Raw genomic sequence first — 22702 nt, forward strand, 5'->3', positions numbered from 1 at the left:
GGGGGGGGGGGGGGGCGGCCTCGTGTGGGGGCGCGGGGCCGGGCCGGGAGCTCCGGGGGAAATGAGACAATGGGGTGCTGCGGGGCTGCGCTTCCTGCCGAGCCGCGGCAGGAAAAGGCCTTTTTTTTTTCTCCACATCCTTAAAAAACAGCGCAAGGAACGGACTTTATTGTGGGTAGCAAAAGGAAGACGCGCCGACAGCCTTAATCACCGGCACCATTTCCCTTGAGAGGCCGCGGGGCAGCGCCGCGACACCCCCGTTCCCGGGCACGGAGGGGGACGACCCGGCCACCGGGCGGCGGGGGTGACCTGGCCGCCGGGCAGGTGCTGCCCGGCCCGGGCTCGGCTTCTTCCAGCCCGCCCGGGCGGGCACCCCACGGCTGCGCGCTGACAGCCGGCCCGGCTCCTCCCTCGCTCCCTCCCTCGGCCCCGCAGCCCCCCGCCAGGGGCCGGGCCGCGGGTGTGAAGGAGGGGAGCGGCGGCGGCGGCGCCGCCCTCAGGGTGGGGGCGGCCCTGGCCCGGCGGCCGCCTTTTTCCCCCGCCGAGCCTGCTCGGGCTGGGCTGGGTTGGGCCGGCGCCGTGTGCTCCCCCCCGGCCGGCCGCCAGCTGCCGCGGCGGGATGAGGATTAAGGCTGCCGGGCCCACGGGCCGCGGGGCTTTGCGGGGCGGGCGGCTGTGAGGTGAGAAGGGGTGCCGTGAGGGGAGGCGGCCGGCGCGGTGCTGAGGGGGCGGCTCTGCCGGGGCAGGACGGAGCCGCCCGGCTGCGGGGGCCCCGGCTCCGGGCTGGGCATAAGTGCTGGTTATGGGGCAGCTTTCGAAGCCCCTGCTCCTCAGCCAGAGCTCAGGTGGAGGGGTGATGCTGTTCTGGGGGGCTGGAGGCTGCACAGCGGGGCTGGGTGCGGGCTGGAGGGGAGGGAGGTGGTGGGAGCTCTATGGGAGCCCAGTGTTATCAGCCCCGGGGGTCCAAGAAAAGCCCCTGGGCCGCTGGCAAGTCGCTCTCCTCGCCCTGAGCTTTCCTCCAGATGCAGCCCTGCGCTCTGAGGAAGCTTCCTTTGCAGGATGTGTCTAACTCTGCTTTCCTCTCCCACCCCCCCGCTAGGTTTGTGTGCCTGGGAAATCTGACGCGGTTCTCCTCAAACCAAACAGGTAAAACTGCTTGTATTGTCGGGGTTTTGCTGAAGGCTTCACTTGCAAGCAAACATGCAAACTTTGGCGAGTTATGATGCCAAAAAGGGTTTTTAGACACAGACACATATTTTTCTTTGTCAGGAAGCTTAGTGGTTCAAAGCATGATGTTTGATGAGAAGGTTATATGACCAGCAAGGTAGCCAGTCTGCTCTAGAGGCTATAGATACGTGTGGGCCTATAATTAATTTACTGTACGTAACGCAAATTCAAAGTCTTTGTAACTTGATGTTGACTACTAAGGCTGAAATATTTAAATTTGGCTATTTATTTATGACTGCTTAACTTTCCTTCATCTGATGATTATTTATTCCAAACTGCGGAACATTTATTTTTTTTTTTAATTTCTTTTTTATAAACTAAAATTCCTTATTTCTTCCCTTCCCCCTCTAAATACTTCTACGTTTTCTTCCTGCTGTCTGGATATTATATAATCTATACTTAGTTTCCACATTTGAACTCTCAGGATCCCTCAGGATTTAGCTAAAGTAAACACACCCATTTTAGTCTGACTGTGAGTTGGTAGTGTGTAATAAACATCAATGACTAATGATTCAAAGATAATCCTGTGGTTGTACAGTCTAGGCTCTTAGTGAAAGTTTTCTTTCCGTAGGGGCTGAAAAATAAAACCAAACACCCCAGCAACACAAGTAAAAGTTCTTTGAGTATGTGACTGACTTTGGGTAAATACTACCTAAAATGCTTGAAATGTGCTATGCTGCAGTTGTGTAAAGTGTCTTTTTTTATAACTACAGAACTTGAAGGTTGCCATGTTCATGTTGCTTATGTTTGGATTGCTACTGCAAGAAATCCTGGCTAATTCCCAAGATGAAAATCTTACTGATTTCAAAAACATTCCAGAAGAACCATTATATAGCTACAAAACTATTAACTTGCCAGATGAGCATATTCCATACTTTCTGCACAACAATCAGCACGTTGCTGGCATCTGTAAGCAGGACTCTCATTGCCCATACAAAGTAGGTTTGACTAATTTTTTTTTTGTTTGTTCAAATATAATTTTGGGGTGGTTTATTCTGGGAGTCCTAGCGGTTTAGGAACGATGATGAATTGATCTCCTTCCCAGTGAGTTGGCTTCGTTAGGAATTGGAACTGCAGGGATGGTGGACCTGAGGATCTGGGCTGTGTGTGTCCAGGGGCGATTATAGTGTCTCTCAGGCTGGAGCTGCTTTGTAGAGCTGGCCATGGGAGCTGTGCTCTTTGTTTTCTGACTTTCTACTGCAGAACCAATGTTTCTAGATTTGCCAGGCAGAACAGTGGTACTCTCAGCCTGGAGCTTGGAATGCTGTGCTTCATGTGGGCTTAACTTTGTTATCGATAGCTGTCAGCAATGTGAAAACTTTGGAATCCTACCCACTGGTTTGGGAAAACTGGTTGTGCTGAAAGACACATTAAAGACCAGAATAATATTGCTGAGAATGTGTCTTCTGTGGATCCTCTGCTGTGCGGAAATAATCAGTGTTCTTTCTGAAACAGCTTGGTCTGTTTTCAGAGTCTTTGATGTAAGATTTGTTAGCAAGAGGCAGTTTATAAGCTACCGACTAAGTTTGGTCATTTACTGTTTTGTTGTTGCATGATCAAGAGCTATATACAATTATTTTGTCTTACAGAAATACTTGAAGAAACTAAAATCCTGCTGGGGTTATGAGAAATCCTGCAAATCAGATTACAGGTTCAGTTACCCGGTGTGTGATTATGTTGAAACTGGATGGTAAGCTTCATTTTTGTTGTATAAAGCACAGTATGTCCAAAAATAAATATAGTGTTCACTTTTGTGTTAGCTGTGGAGCTAACGTTACTGTGATATTTAGTTTCAAGGATGGCTATGCACCTTTGTGCAGATGTGTGTATGTATACATAGCATACATCTCCCAACATGACTTTAAGCTTTTTAAGGAAGAAAACATTGTTTGAAATACTTCCTGCCACAATGTTTTCCTTATTCTGATTTAGCCAGATTTTTTAGCCATTCAGATTCCTAAAGTAACTCTGGAGTTCTTTTCTTAGCTTTAAAAAACAAACGGAAAAAAAAAATTATAGCCTTTTACGGGAGAATAGCTTTAAGTTGTCATTGATGTTTTCACTTATATGTAGCTGATAAGTTGCTTCCTGTTTTGTGTTTTAAATGTCAATAAAGTAACTGGCTGGCTTTTATGTTCCACTTTTAGTGGAAAAAAATGTTTTCTGTTAAAGTTATTATTAGAATTGAGCAATGGCCCTTGGTTTTCCTCTCTCCTTCATACATCAGGGCAAATGACATTGAGACAGCCCAACAGATATTCTGGAAACAAGCTGACTTTGGTTACATACGAGAGAGGCTGAATGAAATGAAAACCCATTGTAAGCCTGCAGTAACAGTAAGTATTCTTGATAGATACTGTCCTTTTCACTTCTTTTTAAACGTAATTTTTTGTTCTTGGTAAAATACTTTTTTTTTTTTTTTTAAACAGGGAGATTCATCTCTGGCCTGTTCTCAATACCTTCAGCATTGCAGGGCGACAAACTTATACATTGATTTAAGAACTGTAAAGAGAAACCACGACAGGTCTGATTTGATTATGTAACAGTAAAACTAAGGGATGGCAGGGAGAGGGACTTGAAGAATGTAATTAATGAAGATGTACATATAGCTCGTGTGCTTGTTGCCACAGGCTTCGCTGGTCAGAGGCCTGTTGCTGAAGTCCTTGGGAGATTCACATTGCTGATGGGCAATTGAAGTATTTCTTTCTATTGACTGAAGAGATGGCTATCTTTCTGTATCTTGAGGTGTTCTTTCTGTATCTTCAGACGCATTCTTTCTTGTTCAGGTGACATGCAAAGCAGAATTGTTTCTGCATAAGGCACTGAAAATGCCTTTCCTATGCTAGATGCCTTTATACCAGAACCAGGAATGGTGTTTCTAAATGCATTTTGACCAAAAAGAGATCAGAACTTGAACCTTGCTATCCTAAAATAAAATGCTACATAGTGGACAACTTGGGGGAGGGGGAAGTGCCACTGATAGTGGCATCACCCATTTTTCTTTTTGCCTCATCCAAGTCAGTGTCTTGTGTACCTGACTTGGAAAGAGCTGGTTCATGACTGTGACACTAATATCCCTCAGAATGGATTTTGTCATCTTCTCAACTTATCCTGTAAGCAAGTTTAGACACTACTCTTAGCAATTTGATTTCATGAAACCTGTTCTTGTACCTTGTTCATTGTGTGTTGAATAAAATTCTTGGGTGAGTAACTGGCTTATGAAATCTGAGGAGAATTTCAGTGAGATTATTTTTATTAAAAACAAAGAACAACTTATGGTGCTCCTATAAGTAATCCTAGAAAACCTAATTAAGTACTTATCAGGTATGTGGAAATGATACCTAATAACTTTCTGAGTGTAGTGCTGTTTTGTAGATTGATGTGTAGAACTCTTGAGAAGACCACTCTATTTGGGAAGCATTAGGAAACGCTTCTCTTATGCTGAAGAAAATACTCAAGTTTTAAGTATTTATGAAGTATCTTTCCAAACTGAAATTAAATAATACTGGCTTGAGTGTATAATCTCAATTGCAGAGTACTTGTAGCACTGTTGCACAAATGCACAAAAACTGATAGGCTTTTACTAACTTGCAATAGATTCAAAGAAGACTTCTTCCAGAAGGGAGAAATTGGAGGTCATTGTACCCTTGATGTTCAAGCATTTTTGGCTGAAGGTCAACGCAAGAGCCCTCTGCAGTCTTGGTAAGAATCACTTGTCATGGCTACTCCCAAGTTCACTTATCTAATTTTATTTTTATTGGCACTAGCAGCTGTGTGTACTATATTTCATTCTGGGGAAACAGTCATTCCTTTCTAAGGTCAGTTTGAGAGTTTGTATTATATACCTCTAGCAGTTACATCTGCGTGGAGTGCTGTTCTGAACTATGTTACACGTAATCGTATCCCTTCTGCCTAATTTACAGCAGTAACAGATCTGAAAGTAATCTGAGGTTCTAACATTCAGGTGCATTCAGGTGTTTTCTAGAGAAGATGTTAGCTCTATGCCTCATCTTATGGAAGGAGACAATTCTTCGGTTGTGAAATGCCTTAAAGTTTGCATTTGTGCCTGAGTTCACACAGTCCTAGTGATGCTGGATCCAGTGCAATGCCTGATCTGGATGTATATTCATATACTGCTCACAGGGAGCCTGAGTTCACACAGTCCTAGTGATGTTGGATCCAGTGCAATGCCTGATCTGGATGTATATTCATATACTGCTCACAGGGAGCCTGTGTTCCCAATGTGAAACGGGTAACAGTCTACAGGTTGAGTTGGAAGTGCAGAGGATGCTTTATGGTAGCTGGTTTAATATCGTGGGTAACATGTTAGCACTTCAAAGCTGGATTGTCAGTTAATTGATGAAGCATGAAGGAACAGGAGCTACCAAGATGCATGTAGGAATACTCTTTTTATTCTTTTTTTCCATGTTCTCAATTATTTTTTTTCTTTTTCTGCGCTGATGGTCAATTTCTGTTAATAACGGCTGCAGAGGAAGAAAAGACTTTTCTCTACCTGCTATAGTCATCTGAACTGCTCATTCTTGTTTAGATCCAGGAATAATAAATATTGCATCTGCATTCATTATTCTGACCAAAGCATGAAGATCTTGCTGAAGTGTCTCTGGCAATGCAGATCAAGGTGGATAGACTCACGGATCTAGCCTCTAAGGCTCTCCGTTACATCTCTGCTGCCTTGATTTGTAGATCAAAGGTGCTGTTCACTCCTGAGATCAAAGGCAGTGTTTAACTCTTGAAGCTCATAACCTGAAGAACTTTACATTACAATTTCAAATAACTTTAATTGTCAGACTTTATCAGATTTCAGCAGCCCTGTTAAATCAAACTGACTGCATGAACAGTTACTAAATCTTAGGTGTATGAAATACACGTGTTCACGTATGTTAACGTCAAAGCATGTCCTATGTGATTGGATCTTTGTAGGTTTGCAGAACTCCAGACATTTACTGCATTAAACTTCAGGCCCCTGGATGATGACAAGTGTGATGTTGTTATCGAAAAGCCAACATACTTCATGAAATTAGATGCAGGTAACTGGTATCTTCAGTTTATTTTTTTTAATACTACAGTACTGCAGTAAAAAGAGCCCATATCTAGCATGCATGTATACATTATGTCATTGCGATTGTCAAATTCACTTGTAATATTGTTTTTTGAAAGATGGTGTGACTTCTTCATTCCTTTTTTTTTTCCTTTAGTCCCTTTCATAAGGTCAGAAACAAAAAATTCTTTTATGTTTAAAACCTTAGGTTTTGCCACAGATGATTTTAAAAAAAAAAATCCTTCCACTTGTCTTGCATGGTCTTCAGCTCTTAACTGTTTTGATTTTTGTGCCTGTGACTCTTGTACAGTGTCTGATTTTTGGCTGTGTTCCTGGATGACTGTTTCCGTATTATGAAACGCAGGGTATAGGTGTATACATGTCTTGCAGTAAGTACTCAGTAATTGAGGATTCTCTGCATGTTGAATGATGTGGCAGAGGAAGTGCATTCAAAGACAAGGTTCAAGGGAATAAGTTTTGTTAGTTCATTAAAATATAAAAAAAAAAGGGCAAACAAAAAATCCCACAACCCTCTTTTAATCTTGAAGCTTCAAAGTTATCTGTTTTCTGCCTGCCATGGCTTTGCACCTCTCTCATTACGGAGAGCTAAGGTGAATGCTGTTCAACACTATACTAAAATCCACGATAGCAACAGCACCCAAGCATCCTGAGCGTGAGACAGTGGTATTTGACGTTTTTTTTGAAGTTCACCAACCTTTTTGTTCACGCAGTATGTTTTGTGGACAAGTCTTACTGAAAGAGAATGGTAATGCTGCAGACAGGCAAACAAGGTGCTGTGGAGAAAGCTGTGGTTTAAACTGTGTAGCTGTCTGCTGTGTTCTGACCACACGATACACTGCAGCTGTAAGTGGAATTAACTCCTCCATCCCTGCAGGCCCGTATCTTATATCTTAAGTAAATCTGTTGCAGTTCCCTGAACAGTAATTGTGGAAGAGCTGCTGTGCTGTCTACTTGTACCTTTTGCAGCTTTGTTCTAGCTGTGCTCGGAATGTGATTGTGTCCAGCCTCTCCGTTTTGGGGGGAGGCAGGGGAGAATTGTTCTTTGAGCAGGATGGGAAGCCCAGGAGCTAGTTCCTACCATGGCAGCTCTTCTTGGTCAGAAGCTTAGAAATGGGAGCTGTGTGCACGACGTGGTCCCAAAACTCGTGTCTAGTCCTAGATAACAAAGACTGTGTTACCTCCTTTGTTTCATGATACCTTTTATGCATTGTGCTTTTAAGGTATTAACGTGAGAGACCAAGAGTGAACAGGAATGCTCTGAGAAAGAACCTGAGGAATTACTTGGGCTTTGGCTTCTGTGCAAGTACAAGTTCTGTCTTGTAGTCCGACAGTGAGAGCTTCAGTTTACCCTAATAAAAAATAACTAAGAGCAGTGCCAAAGGCCTGTTTTTAATGTTTTCTGTATGTCTAATTAGTTTTTGTTAGAGCAATAGTTACTTTCATACACCTCAGAAAGCATTTGCAGTCTGTAATGGGAAATAGTATGTGAAATTTATCTCTTTCTTTCACCATCGTTTTGCTGGTATTTTGATTTCTTTGAACCTTTCTTAAGATGTTTTACTTCAGATTTCTTACCTGTATTCCTTCCCTTTAAAGGTTTGCTTCTCTAGGGTACATAAGAAGCGTTCAGTCAGTCAGGGAGAAAACTAACATAAAATGCAGGATTCTACTAGTGAGAAAATGCATAAACCAATAAAAAGCGGAATGAGTAATGTAGTATTTTGCCAACCATTTTTTTCTTTTTCTCAGGTGTTAATATGTACCATCACTTCTGTGACTTCGTCAATCTTTATATCACACAGCATATCAATAATTCCTTCAGTACTGATGTCAACATAGTCATGTGGGACACTGTAAGTCTGCAGTGCTTTAATGTACTCATGATGGATTGTATTTCTGCTTTATAGATGCTCTGAACCTTTTATTAGCCAATCCTTAGCTTTCATGTGGACTGTCAACTGAGCCTCATGGACCTGATAAGTTTTTGCATCCTGTTAATACAGGTGCATGAACAACAGTAAAAGAACAGATTTTGCACAATAAACCATGTGTTTGAACACTGCGCCATAGTTCATCCTTTGCTAGTGTATGTTTATGCCTTTTTTGGTGTGCTAAAAAGTCCCATCACTTGTATTTCTAATATGCAGCATTTGAATATTGCATGCTGTTTTCTGTGGACTTTTTTCTCTGAGAATATTGAAGTAGACTTACTCAAAACTATTTCTTCTATATTTAAAAATAAATGCAGCCTTGGATCTTTCTAAATCAGTAATGTGTGACCTGTAATAAAGAAAACCTAAAAAAAAAAAAAATCAACCACAACAATCAACACATATATGATACAATTATGACTGATATAATTATTTGATGCGTGTGTGTGTATATATATATATACACACACACATATCCAAACAGGGTCTAATATTTAATTCCTTTAAGTAGCCGCCTTATGGCTACTTCTCTCAATCACCCCTTAAAATAAGAGTAGTTTTTAAGTGGGGCTATTTCTGCTGTGCTGCTGAGTTGAAATCATGAGTATGTTTATGAGTCGTAGTAGTTTTAATGTCCTGTATTTAAGTTCTGTAGGAGAGTGTTACACTAAACAAGTTGGAATATGCTGGGTAACGTATATCAGGTGCAGAAGTAACAAAACTTTTTATGACTATATCATCCCACATCTATTATCTTGTTCTACTATAATACCGTATTTTCTTCCTATGTATTTACTACTGTGACAGATATTCAGCAGAGAATTGCAAATATCTGCTACTTGCTACTTATGAAAAACCTTTGTCTGGAAGAAACTTTTTTTCACCTTTCCTTCATTCAGTTACATTTTGAAAGCTAAAATAAATGTGCCTGCCAGATAAGCAAGCTCGTTAGACTTTATATAGGAAGCTGTTAATCCAGCTCCAATGGCTTTCTGAAAAGATCAGATGTGTCAGCGCTGTAAATTACTTTGAAAAGCAAAGCTTTTTCTTATATTGCATTGTTGAATCAAATAACTCTTTCAAATGTACCATTCTCAAAGTAAGTACTGCCACGGCACTATCATTTTAAATGAGTCTTAACTGCTCGGTCTGCTTGAGTTCGTCACCATGGACAACCAGATGATGGCACCAACTAACTGCTGATGAGCTGTTCTATGCTGATGGAAAGATAGACTTGATCTTATTATTCATTCTCTTTTTTTTCCTTGAAGTAATTAGATTTGGGCATACTTTCTAGCTACTGTAGAATCAGTGCACTGTTCTTATTAAACAGTAATGCCCTCAGATGTAGGTTAAACAAAGCAGAAAATGAGTAGAAAACCTACTGGGTGTTGATCTGCAGACTGTTTCTGCAAATGCAGAAAGCAATGTTTATAAAGCACTTCTAAGGTGAGCAGATAGGGTTAGAGAGACGTACTTTCAGCATGGAAGATCAGTTCTCTGGAAGTGCAATTCTTCCAATACAGACTACCAGAAAGCAGTGTGGATTGTAAAATTGAAAGGCAGAAGGAGGGGAAGGAAGCACCTCTTCAAGTGAAGGAAATCTGACACCCTTTAGATTATTTTGCATTTTAGGACATGTCCCCTTTCTTCTGCAGTTATTTATAGTCTCATTTTCAAACTTCTTGTGAATATTTCCACGTAACTTTCCAAGCAGGCTGAACCAGCTCTAAAGCTGTAAGGAAGCTTTAAGCAAGACTCATATTTAATTGCATTCAGAGACTTAGCCCTCAGATGTTTAGGAAGTATTGCAGATCTGAAAGCCCCCAGTTCTAGGACTGAAGGGCCAATCTCATAGGGAGTAGCTGGTTCTTAAAAAGTTCTGCAGAGCACTGTTGCTAAAGGGAAGTTTTATAGTGCTCTGTAGAGAAACTTCTTGGCAGCTTGTCAAACTAATGCAAAGCATAGTTTACTGGTTGCTTCTTCCACTAAATCACATCATTGCCTTCAGTTTAAGATACACGTGCAACATGCAAGTGACGATCCCAAACAGGTGGTTTTTTAGTCTCAGGAGTCGGGTTTGTGCCCTCCCTCCATTTCTGTTGCTTACATTTAATCTGTGTTCTGTTGCCTCTGGGATAGGCAGTAGGTATTCTTGCTCCTAACTCACAGATTCTAATCTGCTGCTGAAGATTTTGTCTAGATTGCTGATTTATAGAACTGTTGTAATAAAAATCAACTACCTGCCAGACAATTTGGGTTAACTGCCATTGTAAACACAGCAGTAATGTCTGCTTTCCATCCTAGGCTGTCTTAGGTCCTACGGTGGTGATGATGTGCTATTAAGTGTGTGTTTAAACCTGTATATAGAACTTGTAAGTCATGAAGGGAGTTGTATGCATTTATGTAATTGTTATGCTTCTGTTCTTCCTTCCCATCATAGAGCTCGTATGGCTATGGTGACCTGTTCAGTGAGACATGGAAAGCATTTACTGACTATGAAATAATACACCTGAAAACCTTTGACTCTAAAAGGGTATGGCATTTTACGTTTTGTTTTAATTCGTGGTGACTACATAGTAAATATGACTGCTTCTAACGCTGCTCCTGGATATAGGTGTTTCAGAGGAGAGAGTGAATACTTTATATGTGTGTTTATTTGTGTAATTTGAGTGTGTTACCTTGCCAATGAGACAGAGTTGTAACCTAATTCTGAGGCATGTCTGCACTTTACATAGATAGACCTAACTTCTCTGTCTTCTGAGAAGTGATATTTATGTATTAGTTTCACTTCCACAGCACCCACTACTGCAGCTAAGGGTTCTTAAATTTTACTGTCTTTCTAAGTTTTCTGATTCCTGTTGAGGTATATACCTTCCCATGCAACTGTTAGTGTACCTGCTACTTATCAAAAAACAAAACAAACAAAAAAAAAAAACCAAACACAAAGTAACCTGAATCAACAACAAAAATTAAAAATAAATCCCATAAAACAAACACGCACAGAAAAACTAGTAATACATTTTTCTCTCACCAAAAACATATGAATTCATTCAGAGCTCATTTCAGTCTCTTAAATCTTTTAAACCCAGTCTTAACCTTACCCAGTTTTCTTCTGTTTAGTTCACGTTTGTTCTGTATTTTTGGTGTGTCTTTGCTTTGTTTGTTTTAAAACCTCTTCCCACACTTGTCTCTGTAGCATCTGAGCTGAGATCTCCTTTGGGATCAGGATTGCCTTTGTTCTATTCATTTGCACAGTCAAGGAAGTGAGGATGTTCTTGACAGGAGCACGTAATTGCTAGCTCATTATAAGCAGTGATCCCATTGAATGAGTATGGGATGTGCCAGCGGAAGGTAGCAGTGCAGTGTAACTTCTTGTGATCTTCCTTTGCAGGTATGCTTTAAAGAAGCAGTCTTCTCATTACTGCCTCGGATGCGGTATGGCTTGTTTTATAACACACCATTGGTGAGTCCTTTTTATCTTAGTGTTAACTGGATTTGTATATGACACTATAAAGTCTGAGTTAATGAATCTCTCAAATATCTGGCTGAGTTATCATGAAATGTACTGCATTGAAGGTCTCTAACTCCAAACGATGATCTTCCCTCAGTATTAAGATTTTAAAACTTACTTTAGCGAGTTGATAGTAAGTAGTTAGGTGCAATCCTCTATCTCACGGTTTATGAGATGTGTATTATAACTTCTTAACAGGAGGGCACTGTGAACTTACTGGTGTTTTTGCAGAGCACAAGAGCTTGTATGCTGACAGACTTTCCTAGAGGCATTAGCTCATGTGTTTAGGGTATAACAGTGAGAGAGACGTGTATATTTTAAATGAAAGTGCCACTTGCGTTGCAGCAAATAGTGATGTGCTTAGTGCAGTGCCTGATACTAGGCTTTTGTTCCACAAGGATGGCAAAAGACTGATCCCAAAGAGATTTTTGTGAGAAAGATAACTTTTTGTAGTAACAATTGCTTTCTTAATTTCAGATCTCTGGCTGTCATGGAACAGGCCTATTTAGAGCATTTTCTCAGCATGTGTTACACAGATTAAATATCACCCAAGAAGGACCCAAGGTATGATAAATGAGTGATAAAACTGTAATATGGAGCTGACAGCTCTTACTAGAGAAATAGAATCAGCTAGTTGGCATGGAGCTATCCTAGTGTGGAATAGGAGCACGTAATGCACTTTGTCCTTTCCTGTGATTCTTGGCATTTTCCAATAAGTCAGTCTGTTCTATAAAGAACTTCAGCAAACATTTGTGTATGTCTGTGGCAGCTGCCTTCATGTCCTCCTTCCATAGGACAGACTTTAGAACATCTTCCTTCCAACTCTAGGGTCTCCTCCCTGTCTCCTTTTTCTGAACTTAGGACTTTGTGTTCTTCCCAGTTAAGCAAGGCAGTGGTACATGATCTCTTCTGGAGCATGCTGATGAAATCCTACCTTCAGGTCCAGCAGAGGGGATCCCACAAAGCAATGCAGCAAGCTCGTTCTCTGCAGACGTGCTCTTTATCAGTCCTCGTAGCTATTGCTGAGCTCCAGTCAGAGGAGAAAATGATTGAGTCTGGTCCTACAGTTCCTCCCTGGTACCATCTGTCTGGCCCTGAGCTTCTCTGTGAAAACTACCAGTGTGTACAACAAATTGTTGCAGTGGCTGCATTGATGGATACAGCAGTCCTGGGCTTCTTGAAGTATTTGCTAGAGGGTAGTCTACATATTATTGCTGAGGGGCACATATTCAAAGCACTGCACAGGCATTTAGTTACGATTCTCCTGCTGACACTAATGGGAGTCATGCAGTTAAATCTCTTTATTTCACTTGGAACATTTACTCCCATGAGTCCAATTTAATTTAAAGAGGTAAAAGGAGGAACTGTTATAGAAGTAAATTATTTTTTCCACGGATCTTGTGCACAAACACTCCTGAAAACTGCTTTCCCGCTTTCAAAACTTCTGTATGATCTGTAATACAAAGGCTCTTTTGTACTGAATAAAATAAAATGTTCTATTTTTTGTTCATAGTCAGACTTTCATGCAGTTTTTGACATTTTTAATCTGTTGGAAAATACAATGTGAATTTTGAGGTGGTTACATCATCTACTACATGAGGAGAGAACATACTCAGTTGCTCAAATAACTGCCAAAAGTAAATATGGAAGTTGTGTGTTTTTTTTAAGTGAGGTCTGCCTCATAGCTAACACTGCTGCTTCTTTCTTTTTAGGATGGGAAAATTCGAGTCACAATACTTGCGCGCAGTACAGATTACCGGAAAATATTAAACCAGAATGAGGTGCGGTCCTTTTTATTTTTAAAACAAATTAATCAAAGTCAATTTTGCTCATTGAATTGATTTTTTTTTTTCAGGCACAGCCAAGACATCTGTCCACTAACAAATCTTGGACAAATACTTTCAGTGTTAATAATTTCTTCTAGTGTCTTGTATCCAGTTTCTGTACACCAGATACTGAACCTTGCTGCTCTTTTTCAATGGAAATCTACAGATGTAATATTAAAAGTATTTCCTCTTATCAAACAGATGCTGCACAGTTTCTAACAAAATTAAATGATTTTGCTCTCAGATAATTCTTTTGTTTCTAACATTCCAAATGTTGAAGGCTCTAACAAAACGCTTTGTATGCTTGCACATCAAAATACATAAGCAGTTGTATCTGAGAGTATGCATTCAAAACTCAATGAATTTTCATATTGAATCACTTTTTTTGAATCATACAGCTTCGTGAACTTATGGTGAAGCTTCTCTGGTGATAAAATGATATCAGTTTTCTCTCTTCATTCCTATCTGTTAGTACCTGAGAAAAATGAATTGGCATTATTATGCCCAACTTATTTAAGGGAGAAACAGGCTTGTTTGGTGCAATAGTTCGGTGGCAAGCCAGGGCTCAGATCACTAGACTTGTGCATTATCTGCTAGACTGTCTACAGTGCCTGCCTACGCTGCTATATGCAGTGTATTTTCTGATAATAAGCGCATAACACAAAAGAGAGAAGTTAATATTTTGGAAATATGTTTTGGAAATCCAACCCAAAGTGTCACATCTTCCTGCCATTCCCAGCAAAACTGCTACTAGTCTGTGTGGTTTGGGAATTGGGCCCTGGAGCACACAGAAGTCAACCATAGTCTCTGGGAGAGTTCAGCAGATCCAAGTCCCCTCTGCAGTGGCTGCTCTTCCAGGAGTAATGTAGGTGTCCTAGATGGAAATGTACAAAAGCAGGGGAACATCTCCTTTATGTGACAGTGACAGTACATTCTGTCTTCCTAATTGTAATTCATTGGTGAGGAGGTGGAGGTATGAAACAGTCAGGAATGCAGGGAAAGAATTAATTGAAGCAGAATACCAAATCACTGTCCTTTTTTTTTTTTCTTTCCCCCTCCTTAGCTTGTGAATGCTTTGAAAACAGTATCAACGTTGGAGGTCAAAGTGGTAGACTACAAATACAAGTATGTATGTTGATAGAGAAACCTAGTGTGGTTACATGCTGTTGGTGGGTGGTGAAAGCTGTTTTCAAGCAAAGGTATACATGCTCCAATGTCTAACCTTTGCATTATCCAAGACCTGGCAAGAAAGGATGAATGTTCCTGAGGGAGTGGTGGGTGAGCAAGTTAAGCACTCCTATCCTATGATGCAATACTAAGAATGAATAGCTAGAGTTAGTAAGCTCAGGTTAAAACTGGAATGAGCTAGTTTTGAAATCATTTTTTCTGTTTCTTCCTCTCTCCCCAAAACAGCTGTGTTACCACCACCCTTATGTGTTTGCTAATGCTCTTCGGCAACTGTTGGTCAATAGGGATTTCTTGTGTAGGATGCTAGCATCTTATTTTATATGACTTTTAAGCTGAGTTATCATTCATTACTAAATTCTTTGCTGCTCTGGTGGCCCCGAAGACACCACGAGGTCAGTTTGTGGTGCCCAGATGTGCTAGGCACTGTGCCAGGAAGAAATGGTTTGAAGAAGTTGTTCCCAAGTGGTGTATTCCTGTGCCAGATGGCAGCAGCTCGCATGTAGTCAACGGTGTTGTCATGGAGCATGCGGAAACGGTGAGGAACTGAATCAGCAGTGCGAGATCAGTGCTTTGACCCAAGCAGAGACAGAAAGAGGAAGTCAGAAGTGGCTCATTTCCTCTGTCAGCAACAGCATTTGAGCAGGCTAATAATGTAGAAGGATGCCCTTGAGACAATATCTAGACCAACATATTCTTTGAAAGCATAACCAAGAGATGCTTCCACAATTCCTGTGCTTGTCTAAACCGTAGTACCATTCACTAGCAGATTTCCAAAGCTACCCTGCTTCATCACTCCAGTCATAGTTAAAGGGTTCCCTTGATGTTTGCCCTTATAGCACTTTAAGCAGTACACATTTTCTTGTTGCAGTTTAAGCCAGTTTGTTTCTATTGTCCTCAAAATGGTCAGAGAGGAAGTTGCTCTCTTCCTTTTAAATGTATGAACTGTTAGTATGCAAATGAAGCCTGTTGTGATTTCCCTTTTCAATTGTCTGCCTTACAGTTAAGTATCTTTTGTCCGTTTTTAATTTGTGTCCTCAGGGAACACCTGGTTATTTAGAGAGAATACTGTGTTTAGAGGTTACATTCAAAGGGTGGGAGAGAAGTGAGTTCCAGACAGGAGCTGAAAATGAATAAATGAATAAACCCAAGCCTCCTTACTTCTGCTTGATGCCCTATGTATAAGTTTGGCTTGGATATCTGCATCTTTGAGATGGAGTTGTACACTTTTACAGTCCGCTTAGTCCATTAAAAACAGTTTAGGTCCTTTGTCTTTTTTTTGAAAGATGATGCAATATTTTTTGACGTTATTTAAAGCAAATTAAAAAATACTTCCAAACTTACATGAACTTTAACTTAGTCTGTTCCAAAAGTTTGATTTTATTGCTGTCGTTAATGTGAAGTTTTTGAAACCTGTCTGCATTTCTCCTAATTCCATGCTGAGTTATTGCTTGCTGAAGCATTTGTGATTCTTAGTATTGTTCCTTGAAAAATCAATTCTCTCTTTCAGTATTCCCTTAAGTTAATTTTGCGCTTTCTACATGTAACAAATTCTTGCTGAGATGGGTAGGCATGCCAGATCACTGTTTTTGTTGTGTTGTCTGCAGGGAACTTGAATTTTCAGAGCAATTGAGAATCACGCATAACTCTGATATATTCATTGGGATGCACGGAGCCGGACTTACCCATTTGCTCTTTCTACCAGATTGGGCTGTTGTTTTCGAACTGTAAGTCTATTTTTCTCTCTTCCCCCTGTTATATACACAACTGCTAACATCTGTTTATGTGTGTTAATGACGTACTCTCCACTGCCAGTATTTGACTATGAACGTTTCTCTTGCATTGTCCTCTAGATTTCATTTTTGGCAGTCTCTTCTGGGAATAGAAAGTAAGGAAGCTTTCATTATAAAAATATGGAGTAACTATCATACAGGCTCATCTTCGTAAGGTGCCATAGTATAAATAAAATGCAGCCTGGTCGACAATTGCTTGGGGGAAAACCTTCTTAAAGCCTCCCTGGTCAGGTTCTGCCAGGTGGGTCTGAGATATAATAGCATTTTGGTGATTTGTCTGATGATGTAAGATGCATGTCTAGGCTGTTAAAGATCGCTCTGAAGGTTGTGTGCTCCTTTCCATACTTGGGACATGAACACCACTTGTTAGCCAGGCTCAGCTGAGTGTCATCCCATCCTATCTAAATTTCTCCAGTAGTTTTGTTTTAAACATATTTTTGTTATGAAGCTGGCGTAGTTGGCGTTCTATAGAACTAAATGAAATGCAACATGCTTGTCCAAAGAGCACTGAATTTCTCAGCCTGGGGAAATTCTGCTTAAAAGCCCTGCAATAGGGAAGGCTGCTTTTTACATGCCCAAGAGTCGGTACAGCTGGGCAGGGACATGTCTGATACACAGATGTCTCAGATTGCCTCCTTGACCACATCTTAAACACAGGTAGGTAGCCTTTGTTCTTCTTTCTAGTGAAGCAGAATTTGTCTGTGGTTTTGTTGCCTTGGAACTGGACAGCAAATGTTTGGACTTTGAAGTTCTTTTTCTGTTTCACCCTAGTCAACTTCTGCACGATCTGTAGGTAAATATGATCTTCTGCCTGTCCCTAGATACAACTGTGAAGATGAACGTTGTTACCTGGATCTGGCAAGGCTGAGAGGCATTCATTACATCACTTGGCGAAAAAGAAATAAAGTATTCCCTCAAGATCAGGTAATGGTGGCTAGCAGTGGAAGGGTGGGGATGTTCTTTCTACTGTAACTTTAGGAGTTTAAAGGCTAGCTTATTTTTACCCATCTGTGCTCTGAAATTTGAAATACAATTTTCATTCTTTAGACTAAATTAAATTCCGTGTTGTGATTAAGAAATCATTTGATATTAATGGCTGGGGTAAGAAGAAAAATTGAGTTAGTTAACCATTAATCCAAGCCATCCATTGCATGGTGTTTTGCAGTTACTTTGACTCTTTTGTCTCAGAGCAGACAGTGCTTTTTTTCTTTTTTTTTTGAATAGAAGATGTATGGAATCTTTTTCTGTCTAAAAGGCCTTATTTTATTTATTTTATTTTTCTAGGGGCACCACCCAACACTGGGAGAACATCCAAAATTTACAAACTACTCTTTTGATGTGGAAGAATTCATGTACTTGGTGCTTCTGGCTGCAAATCATGTTTCACAGCATTCCAAGTGGCCATTTAGGGTAAAGCATGATGAATTCTAAATTAGACTGAAATACTATTTTTTAAATAATGCTCCATAAAATATTGTAACAACATAAAGCAAAATGCTGGTGTGAAAAAAGTAAACCTCTACGAGGGAAGTAACTCATTAATTTGTCAGACCACTTCAGGGCACCATACCTTACCTTTGTCATCTGTCTCTTTTTAATTCTGTGGATTTTCTGAATATAAAAATTATCAGAATATTTTTGGTTCCCCCCCCCATATTTTTACATTCCAGATTGTGAAATACTTGTTGTCTTTATACAAAGATATGTCCATCCATTTCATTTAAGAGTTTTTTTGGGAGAGGTTAGATGCTAATTTTGTTAAAAATGTATGCCTATTAATAGGTAAGGAAATGCTAGCGGATGAAAAGTGTTACAGATTAGTTTCTCATTGTAGCCTCTGTGGGAATGAAATAGGCCTGTCAGAGTTCCTCTTCTAAAGAAGCTGGATGCTTTTATGTAGTCCTATATCTGTAAGTAAATATCTGAATAGGAATTGTCATCTTACTGTAAGGCACTGCCCAGTATGTCATTTAGAGTCAAGTTACGTGACACAGTAGTTCTAGGATGTCTGGTTAGCTCCTTTCTGTCACTGTTTGTCATTGCTGTGCTTGGCCATTTATTGTTTCTAGGTTAGAAGAGCTTCCTTTTGAAAAATAGTGGTTGTAAGAATTAGGTGGTTAAGGAAACTTTAATTTTTGTCGTTTAATACAACAGAAACTGCAGACAGCTATTTCAAGTTCAGAAACGTTTTCAAGGTAGAGAGCAGTGTTTCTGATGTTCTTGCATTTGAATATAAACTTTGACTTCTCCCTCATGTTTTAAATGCTAAAATAGAACAGATCTGCTCAGTAGGTTTAGTCAATCTTCTCTCTCAAAGCAAATAAATCTTTTGCTAAGTCAATACTTACAAATTTCAGGTAATCTGGATATTTCCTACATTTCACATAAAACAGCACTTCTGCAAGGGAAAACCTGAGCAAATTGGAATAAAACCTCATCTTTTTGAGGATGCTAATGGGAATGGATTTTTTTTAATGACAAATGATAAGATATGGGGTGTATTTCAGCTGCAGCTGGAAGGAAATGAAATCATGAGGAACTTTGTTTTTGGAATTGCTAAAATCTGGATCTATTAATATTTTTCTTTTTCTAAAAAAAAAAAAAGTTGAAGAGTCAGTCTAGAAAACTTTGGAAAATCCTTCCCCAGTCAGTAGCATAGTTCACTGTTTTCAGTGAAGGAAATATTAAGCCAAAGTTGAGTTCTTTATAAAATTCCTGCAGTAGTACTGGGGGGGGGAAGGCAGGCTGGGGGATGAAGTAGTAGTTTTGTATTCTTAAGTGGGGCCAGAAGGATGTGTGGAAGAATCATTTTCAGTGTGATTTTTTTTAAAAAAAAATTAAAATTAAAAAATAAAAATTTCATTACACTATGGATTTTCTTTGAGACTGTATTCCCATGATAGACTTGCAGTATAATCATATAGTCTCAGTGGCTTGAAGCAAGGCATACGTTTGTATGCAAAAGCAAGACAGTTACAGTAAATGTAAACACTCCACTGGTATAATTGTAGATATTATTGACCGCTGTTCCCTAACAGTCATAGGCAATTTCACAGAGTGTAGGTACGTTTACTGACCTGCCTATACTGGTAAAAATGAGTTACGGTAAGCCTAATTTTCATATAGATCTCTCATGACCTTAAGCAGTGCATAGGAAAAGCTAGATACAGCTGATACCCAAGGTATGTTGAGGTGTTTGGTGCAATTTTTAGTGTATTGTGTTACTGATGGATAAAACTTTTACATTAAAGAACATTGGAAGCAAAATTGCACTTCTTGATATGGGGGGAAAAGCCTTTGAGAAATACAATTTCCTGTATTTGTGTATTTTTAATCTTTTTAGGATTTTTAAAGAAATAAATGTATAAAACTTAAGTCAGTAAAATGTCTGAGGAGAGAAAAAAATGCAATAATTCAAAATAAAGACATTAAGTAAGAATTGTGCACAGATGTATTTGATAACTTTTCTAATAAAAGCTTTTTAATAAAGTATAAAAACTTTTGGTCATAGTTTGTCAGATTTTGGAGGCAAGTGTTTTTAGATGTTGTTAGTTGCATAGAGTCATGTCGCTGTCTCTTCCTGCCATGACAACATGATGTTCTGAGGTCTGAACTGATACTCAATTATTTATATGGGAATCATTTGCAGATAGATCACGCTGTTGTATTTGCGCTGATGGGTTTGTTGCCAGGGGGTTTACGATTGTTTTGTGGAATGCGTTTGTGTATGTTTAACTTCCTGTGCTGCAGATGATGCTATTGAAGCCAGTGTGTGAGTACAAATGTGTTTGCATCTTTACAGAAGCAGCTAATGAGGAGCTTCGCTTTCATGCTATGCTAGGACTCACTAAAGCAAGTGGCCAACCATATGCCTGAATGTGTGCAGGAGGGGCTGTGGGGACTTAAACCAAAGGCAAAATATCCTGATAATGTTCACCTGTTCCAGCAAATTTGAGTGTAATGTCAACAGTCGATGGCCAACATATTCTTTAGCCTTCATGGCTTAGTATTACTGGGATGAAAATACTATTCTTGTTGACTAGCTTTACGAATAGTCACAAAATTATCTTGGCAGAAGAAAGCTTTTATTGGATGGATGGGATTTTGCTGATAAATCCTGAGAAAACTTGGACAACAGCAAAGATGTGGCATGGGTGACTTTCTTAAAGAGGTTCTGGGCCATCTCGCTCTGCCAGCAAATTGGAATTGGAGGGAATCTGGGCGACTTTGAGCCACTTGTTCTTTAGGCAAGGTATAGTTTTGGATTATATTTTCCTAACAGACTGCAGGAATTTTGTTCTTTCCTACTTTTTTTTTGTCTGTAGTTCACTGATGTGTAGAGTCTGTTTTTAACTGGCACGTTGGCACCAGCATGATGAATTTAGCTTTGGCACTTAATGAATGCTGCCAATCCTGAATACTACCAAGATTGCCTGTGTTTCATGTACGGTGTAAACTGAGAGCTGGTTTTGAAATAAAAATTAACTTATGGACGCATGTGGTGTCTTTCCTTTTTGCTTCAGATATCTTCAAGATGTAATTAAAACTTTTTCTTTGTGAAGTTCTGTGGAAGTCGGGTAAGTGTGAGAAATGATGTGGGAGGGGGAGGTGGTAAATCAGGATCATTAATCTTAAGAATACATGTGTAAATATTAAGGCAATACATTCTTAAAACAAATGAAATAATGAAACAATTTTTGCTGTTAATCTTACTGGCTATACGATTCGTGAGAAAACTGAGGGTTTAGATTATCTGATTTTTTTTTTTTAAGCAGGAGAGAAATTAAAGGAAATATTCTTGAGAGCTTTTTATCTACCTAAAATGGTGAAATATGAAGGGACAAATTTCTTGGATTCCAATATTGAAGAATTGTTTCAATTGGCTGTGTTTGCATTGAAGATGAGCTTTTACTTCTGCTCCTCTGAACATGCATTTCTTACGGATGTTTTTTTTTTTTTTGGTCTGAAACAAAATAACTGGTTCTAAATGCTCTTCTAGCTTTGGGCCCTGAAACAGCCAAAATAGTTTGGGTCTTCACATATTCCTACATGATTTCTCATCATCCTTCTTGTGTTTCAGTTCTTCATCTCAGACTCTGGGTATGAGGGCTCGAAGCCTGCAGCTACTGGAGCTGCGGATCTGCTCTGAATGGGAGCTGCTCCTGTCTACAGATGGCTTTTATCAGCTTGTGTGTGGGCTCCCTGTAACTTCAGCCAGAGTCAGCAGGCTTAGCAAAAGATGGAGTTTAAACTGTTTGCCAGAGACTCGTTTTTTTTTCCTGTAGATAAAGACTGTGGTGTAAGGGATGACTGAGTTGGTCCTCTGGTGTGGCAGCACCTTGAAGCAGGCAGACAGGTTGCAGTGGCCTTTCTAGAAGAAACTAGAGCTGGAAGGAAATGACTGAGCCCATCACTTCAGAGACACACAACTCAAGGGAAGTGTGCGGAAACTCCATCAGAACAGAGTCCAGAATGAAGGTAGCAAAAGTGTTACTGTCATAAACTCCAAGGAGGTACAGGAGGGAGGGACAGGGGTTGGGGAAAGGAAAGGTCCTGAACTCCCCCAGGTCTGAAGCAGGAGAGGAGGGGAGCAGCATCCCCTGACCAGGTGGCGATTTGGGGAGAATGGCCAGGCTGGAAACTGGGGGGTGACAAAGTTGAGCTGGAGGGAAGAGTTGGAAAGGGAAGTGGAGGTTGCCTATGTGGTGTATTGCCACAGCTTTACAGAGCTGACAGCATGTTCTCAAATACGTATTTTATAGGTTGCTTTCTTAAAAAGATAAAATATTTTTATAATACTTTAACTATTTCTGTTGTTACTGTTACCTTTTGACAACAAAATAAAGAGAAGTGTGTATTTTTCCATCTATTTGTACTTGATTCTGTTTTAACTTCCTCTTGCTAACTTTCAATGGCCAATAAAGGAAGAATAGAAGCAGCAAAAAAAAAAAGACACTAATTGAAAATAAAAATACTTGAAATCGGTTGAATAAGTGTAAATTACAACATGGCATTAATTTCTTGTTTTTTTTTTTTTTTAATCAGATCTGCTTTTGGCCCATACTACTATACAAGTATTTGAAGGAGGATATAGTGCATAAAACTCTGAGTAGTGAGTGAGAAATCAATAGTCTAAGGGTTTGCTA

The 22702-nt window shown here is 39.8% G+C and overlaps 1 protein-coding gene across 7 annotated transcripts in view; it reads left to right on the plus strand.

The window, feature by feature from the left end:
- Positions 1-480: 480 nt before the first annotated feature.
- Positions 481-22702, plus strand: part of EOGT (EGF domain specific O-linked N-acetylglucosamine transferase) — a 116534-nt gene continuing 94312 nt past the window's right edge. The window contains exons 1-19 of one of the 7 annotated variants that reach the window (XM_067002917.1): positions 481-680; positions 1100-1146; positions 1941-2165; positions 2817-2917; positions 3455-3563; positions 3657-3751; positions 4825-4929; positions 6169-6275; positions 8057-8160; positions 10682-10774; positions 11633-11704; positions 12230-12316; positions 13465-13533; positions 14642-14703; positions 16371-16490; positions 17378-17480; positions 17841-17966; positions 21080-21133; positions 21637-22034. In XM_067002917.1, the coding sequence (XP_066859018.1) occupies positions 1956-2165; positions 2817-2917; positions 3455-3563; positions 3657-3751; positions 4825-4929; positions 6169-6275; positions 8057-8160; positions 10682-10774; positions 11633-11704; positions 12230-12316; positions 13465-13533; positions 14642-14703; positions 16371-16490; positions 17378-17480; positions 17841-17966; positions 21080-21100 (1584 nt within the window). In that variant the 5' untranslated portion in view covers positions 481-680; positions 1100-1146; positions 1941-1955 and the 3' untranslated portion in view covers positions 21101-21133; positions 21637-22034. Of the gene's footprint in view, positions 681-1099; positions 1147-1940; positions 2166-2816; positions 2918-3454; positions 3564-3656; positions 3752-4824; positions 4930-6168; positions 6276-8056; positions 8161-10681; positions 10775-11632; positions 11705-12229; positions 12317-13464; positions 13534-14641; positions 14704-16370; positions 16491-17377; positions 17481-17840; positions 21054-21079; positions 21134-21636; positions 22035-22702 lie in introns of those variants that run through there. The other 6 variants (XM_067002918.1, XM_067002919.1, XM_048073162.2 and 3 more) reach the window with 6 other exon arrangements.

This window comes from Anser cygnoides, chromosome 10 (assembly GCF_040182565.1).
Source record: "Anser cygnoides isolate HZ-2024a breed goose chromosome 10, Taihu_goose_T2T_genome, whole genome shotgun sequence".
NCBI classification, from domain to species: Eukaryota; Metazoa; Chordata; class Aves; order Anseriformes; family Anatidae; genus Anser; species Anser cygnoides.